This window comes from Salvelinus namaycush, chromosome 15 (genome assembly GCF_016432855.1).
Source record: "Salvelinus namaycush isolate Seneca chromosome 15, SaNama_1.0, whole genome shotgun sequence".
NCBI lineage: Eukaryota > Metazoa > Chordata > Actinopteri > Salmoniformes > Salmonidae > Salvelinus > Salvelinus namaycush.
Window position 1 is genome coordinate 29,084,157 of NC_052321.1, and position 6,000 is coordinate 29,090,156.

Sequence of the window (6,000 nt, forward strand, 5' to 3'; positions counted from 1 at the left end):
TCATCAAGGATGTCTCTGTACTTTGCTCCATTCATCTTTCCCTCGATCCTGACTAGTCTCCCAGTCCCTGCTGCTGAAAAACATCCCTACAGCATGATGCTGTCACTACCATGCTTCATTGTAGGGATGGTGCCAGGTTTCCTCCAGACATGACGCTTGGTATTCAGGCTAAAGATTTCAATCAAACCAGAGAATCTTGTTTCTCATGGTCTGAGAGTCATTTAGGTGCCTTTTGGCAAACTCAAAGCGGGCTCTCATGTGCCTTTACGGAGGAGTGGCTTCCGTCTGGCCACTCTACTATAAAGGCCTGATTGGTGGAGTGCTGAAGAGATGGTTGTCCTTCTGGAAAGTTCTTCTATCTCCACAGAGGAACTCTGGAGCTCTGTCAGATTGACCATTGGGTTCTTGGTCACCTCCCTGACCAAGGCCCTTCTCCCCCAATTTCTCCGTTTGGCTGGACAGCCAGCTCTAGGGAGAGTCTTGGTGCTTCCAAACTTCTTCCATTTAAGAATGATGGAGGCCACTGTGTTCTTGGGAACCTTCAATGCTGCAGACATTTTTTGGTACCCTTCCCTAGATCTGTGCCTCGACACAATCCTGTCTCGGCGCTCTACGGACAATTCCTTCGACCTCATGGCTTGGTTTTTGCTCTGACATGCACTGTCAGCTGTGGAACATTATATAGACAGGTGTGCGCCTTTCCAAATCATGTCCAATCAATTGAATTTACCACAGGTGGACTCCAAGTTGTAGAAATCTCAAGGATGATCAATGGAAACAGGATGCACCTGAGCTCAGTTTCGAGTCTCATAGCAAAGGGTCTGAATACTTATTTACATAAGGTATTTCTGTTTTTTAAATAAGACATTTGCAAAGATAATCTAAATCCTGTATTTGCTTTGTCATTATGGGGTATTGTGTGTAGATTGATGAAAAAAATAGATATTTCATTGATTTTAGAATAAGGCTGTAATGTGGAAAAAGTCAAGGGGCCTGAATAATTTCTGAATGCACTGTACATCAACCACTGTAAGAACTTGCACATTCTATGACATAAAGTGATGTATGGTGGTTTGGCTTGGATGAAATTGTGGATATAGCTTCTAGTTTAATATGACACATCGAGTTAATTTTCACAGCTAGCTATAAGCATATAGTGTCATAGGGAAATGGATGAAAGGTTTGGGAAGGCGTTGTGGCTTCATATAGCCAAATCTGATAAAAAAAAATTTTTTTTACATTATGATACATTTAGTTAGATTTCTCAGCCAACCTAGACAGGCGCCCAAAAACAGTGTCTAAAATGTTAATGGTCTGAATTACGTTTATTTTACGTTGGCTAATGAAGAATACTGAACTGGTCTCTGTCTGTAAGTCCCCCAGTTTCAGATATAAGGTAAGGTTTCGTTCTGCATTGAGTGATGCTACATAAAGCACAGCTTCCCTCTCTCCAGCCGCTCTGCAGGAGAACTCCTCTCCACCAACAGCTCCCCTGACTGAGGCTCTGTATTGGTACCACCAGGCCAGGGTGATGGATGGGAGGCACTGTTAGTTTTTGATCATTCACCTCACTTGACAGGCTTTTGTAGATGAAATGTTAGGATCAAATTTATTTATATAGCCCTTCTTACATCAGCTGATATCTCAAAGTTCTGTATAGAAACCCAGCCTAAAACCTCAAACAGCAAGCAATGCAGGTGTAGAAGCACGGTGGCTAGGAAAAACTCCCTAGAAAGGCCAAAACCTAGGAAGAAACCTAGAGAGGAACCAGGCTATGAGGGGTGGCCAGTCCTCTTCTGGCTGTGCCGGGTGGAGATTATAACAGAACATGGCCAAGATGTTTAAATGTTCATAAATGACCAGCATGGTCAAATAATAATAATCACAGTAGGATGTGCACACCTACACACTCTCCATTCACCTCACTTTCTAACTCACACAGTAAATAAAATAGTCATCACTTAGTGGGCATACTGTGGCAACGGGGGGGTTCAACACCACACAATGTACATTTTTCTTTCTCGTTCTCTTTCACTATATCTCTTGTTTTCTTCCTACCTCTGTTTTAAAGAATGTAGAGATCAGTCTGATTCTCGCTTCCCTGACTAACCACCTAAATCAGTGTAAAATGGGTTAACACACCTAAAGTTTTTGCCTACAAACCTGACTAAATATGATTGAGAGGTGTTCATGCCTAACTAAACACACTCACATTTACCTGCATCCCAAAGTGCTGTATCAATCAACATCTGAGCAGTGGTGTTACCTCCCATAGTCCCTCTATTTTTAATGGTGCAGGTAGATGAGACCAATTCAATACTTCTCTTTGATTATAAAGGCATTTCCTCTTCCTCATTAGATTATTTCTCATGTCATTGGCTGTTAGCCCTGTGAGCAGCGGGCCGCTCTGATTGTCTTGCCATTTAATATCATTTATATAGTGCTGCAGTGAGATGTGTATGGTCCCTGGTGTTGTAAACACATTCCCTAATGATTCTACATCAGAGGCATAGGCAGACAGACCCATGGGCCATATTTCCAGGAATCTTTATACTGTTTAACAATAGACAATCTAAACAAGCACTTCACTGATTGGATCAGTCCTGAGTCCCATGTTGTGTCTGTACAGTAATCCAGGAAGTTGAACATGAACAATAATAGTTTTGGATGGATTCCCTCTGTGTGATAAGGGTTTGGTGTTGAAGTCTTTACTTCCTTGATTCATCTAAGTGCTGTGTGTCGGTCTCCCTCATCCCTCCCCTCAGGTGCAGACAGGCAGTCAGGAGGACCTGATGGAGGACTACTTCAGCAGAACAGGAGAGCGGGAGAGATCCACCTCCGGCCGGCCCCCTCTGAGAGATGGAGCCAAGACCCCCACCAGCTATGTCACGCCCACCGTGAAGAGAGACACAGACCCCCAACGGGCCGGCGACGTGCCAGGCAGGAACTCCAAACCAGGCCAGAGCGTCAGGCCTATCGTCCGGCTCCCTGAGGGATCCACCTCCACACCCCAGTCCCAGACCCTACCCAACCGGGCCAGTAATGGGTTAGGGACAGGGGGGTGGCCCTCACCCCTGGGACCCCCTGCTCCCCGTGGAGGTGGTCTGGGCAGCAGCAGTCTGTCTCGGACCTTCAGCCTGGCCTCTGCTGATCTGCTGCGCTCAAATGGTCCAGATAGCTACCGGACAGACAGGGAGGCAGGTGGCTCACCCAGCCAGAGTGGAGGTGGTGGAAGTATGGACGGGGTGGTCAGGAGGCCTGGGGCTGGAGCCATGGCCAGGGAGCGCCCCCAGTCTGCCAGGCTAGCAGGACCCTCGGACATAGACCCCCGCAGGCTGCCTCTGGCTCCACCCAAAGAGGAACCACTCAGCCTGACCCTTCCCCAGCACCACTCCTCCTCCCTATCCTTGCAGCCCGAGCGAAACGGAGGAAGAACAACACCAGGCTCCACCCCCAGGAACAACGAACCCAGCACCGGACAACAGGGACGGCCCAACCCCCAGCAGAATCAGAAGAACCATTGTGGGGAGGTTGCCATGGTGACGCCAGTCAGGGCAGTGCCGGCTCTGAGACTGGAGGAGGAAGAGGTGCAGCGCAGGGAGGCGCGGCTACAGGCGGACTCCCCGTTACTGAAGAAACCGGAGTTGGGAGGAGGGGGGCTGAGCAGTGGCACAGAGGAGCCCCCCACGAGCACCCCTGCCTCCCCAGACCCCAATAACGACCCCCAGACTGTGTGGTATGAATATGGCTGTGTGTAGGAGCCGTTAGTGTAGTTACAGACCACAGCCTCAGTACTGTACAAACACTGTTCTTCCTGCTAAACCACAGGATGTCTGGTCTTGTCTGGCACTCCTAGGCTGGTCCTTACTGTACTGGATATATCCTTTATGATTCGGGCTGTTTGAAACTTCCTATCTGCAATCTTTAATGGTGAAACAGCCAACAACAAAGAAGTTACTGCAAACAACGAACACTGTTTTTCCATTCTGACATCATTACACGCACGACAGAAGAGCAAAATGTGTACTGCTTGTTTTTTTTACCATGCTGCGCAACGTCTTCTCAGCTCGGCATCAAAAACAATAACAGCGGTGGTGTGGCGGCCAGTGGCGTTGTTTCCCCATACTGAGGATTCTATCTTTAAAGCTTCATAAAGGAAATGCTGCCCCAAAGAGACCACCTCAATCAACACACCACAGGGGCCTGTACCCAGCTGGAAAAACAAATGGTTGATTTGATTTGCATGACCAAGGGACCGCCAGTACCGCAGTTACATTAGCATATGAATGTACATGAATGCTTTGAGGAAGACAAAAGGCACTAGGGAGCGACGAATGTATTTAAATATTTTTCTATTGGACACCACTGATTCCCCTAGGCTCTCTGTGCACTGTATACACAGCCTTGGCCTTGTCCAAGAAGTTATATTCTGAATCTGAAAAACAAACATTTTGGAAGGAGAAAAGAACCACTCCCAGAGTAATTGCATGGTAATTTCTGTCCTCCATCTTTAGGAGCTTAAGGACAGACAGTGTTTGATTGTCTCAACACAGCCTCAGTGACACATTACTGGAAAAAGGTCTGCTCCAACTTTGAACATACTGTTTTCTGTTGTGGCCTGTGGGTGACCAAACTATGGGCTTTGTGAAACTAGCTTGTGGGGAGCATGTAATTCATCCCATATCTGTCCTTGTGCACGCGAGGCAGGACGAGAAAGTAAAGGGAGAGAGCACCGCACTGACCAACTTCCGAAAAGAGAAAAGGCAGGGATTTTGTAGCAAGACAGGGGATACTTTTTAAATGAAAGGAGTGAAGGAGGATTGAGAAAGTGATGGAGATGGCGCGAAAGTGAGTTTTTTTTTAAAAATTTATATGGACAAGGAAGGTATTGGTGACATGATGATAACAGATGAAGATGAGCGTTAGAGATTGGTCAGGTTGAGAAATAAAACGGTGAAATATTTCATACTGTCCATGACTGACCACCGTGAAAGCCCCCAGAAACTAGTCTCTATACCAGAGCTCTCCAACCCTGTTCCCGGAGAGATATCCTCCTGTAGGTTTTCACTCCAACCCCAGTTGTAACTAACCTGATTCAGCTAATTATTAGAATCTGGTGCACTAGTTTGGGGTTGAAGTGAAAACGTGCAGGACGGTTGGAGAGCCCTGCTATATACAGTAGAACACTGTCAGTTTTGATGTTTTGTATATGCATATGATGAATATTATTTTCCAAATTCATTCCAAAAAGCACTATACAATGAAGTAGATAATGAGTCTGAACACTGGATACATTTTTACTACAGAAAACGAGTACATTGTCGACCAAGGGTTAAGGGTTTGTGTTTTTCATTTTGAGTTCTTGATAGTGTTGAATTTTAGTTTTTTAGATACTGTGTCTGCTACCCAGCTCTAAAATGGCAATAAGACTCAATGTATTTGTTCCCCTCGATGATAAAACTACAGTATGTCTGCATGTTTTTTTTTCTCTCACCTAAATGTGTTTGTTGTGAAGTGAACAGTGTGTGTTTCATTGTAAGGGTGGTGGTGTTTGAATTGTGCACAACCTCATTCATTCAAAAAGTATCGATGCGTTTTCTGTATTAGTAAAAAATCTGTGATACAATTCTAATTAGATCCCTGTATTAGGTGGATGACTAGTCTGCCTGTTACAGTGTAATATAATGCATCAGATGTCTATATAGAGCATGAAAATTGACCATATTTGGCACTTTTCTCTACTAACTCAAATTTCCCTTCCAGCTGTTCTCTTCAGATTTGATGAAAGGTTGGTATGGTTGGCATTCCCAAGAGAAATATCATCTGTTTTGTGTTGAATTCCACACGTGTGTGTGTGTGCACACACACACCTATGCACAATATGTGTGCCATCACCATGTGTACAGGTTTCTAAGGTCTTGTCTAACTGGTGCACAGTTCCTGTGTGTAATGTACAGTAGGTTAGAGATTTGATTTTGATAATCATGACCAAACACTATT

The 6,000-nt window shown here is 45.4% G+C and overlaps 1 protein-coding gene across 1 annotated transcript in view; it reads left to right on the top strand.

The window, feature by feature from the left end:
- Window positions 1-6,000, top strand: part of LOC120060405 (protein Daple-like) — an 84,227-nt gene extending 78,227 nt beyond the window's left edge. Inside the window, exon 32 of the mRNA XM_039009710.1 lies at window positions 2,766-6,000. Within this exon, the coding sequence (XP_038865638.1) occupies window positions 2,766-3,758 (993 nt within the window). The 3' untranslated portion in view covers window positions 3,759-6,000. The remainder of the gene's footprint in view (window positions 1-2,765) is intronic.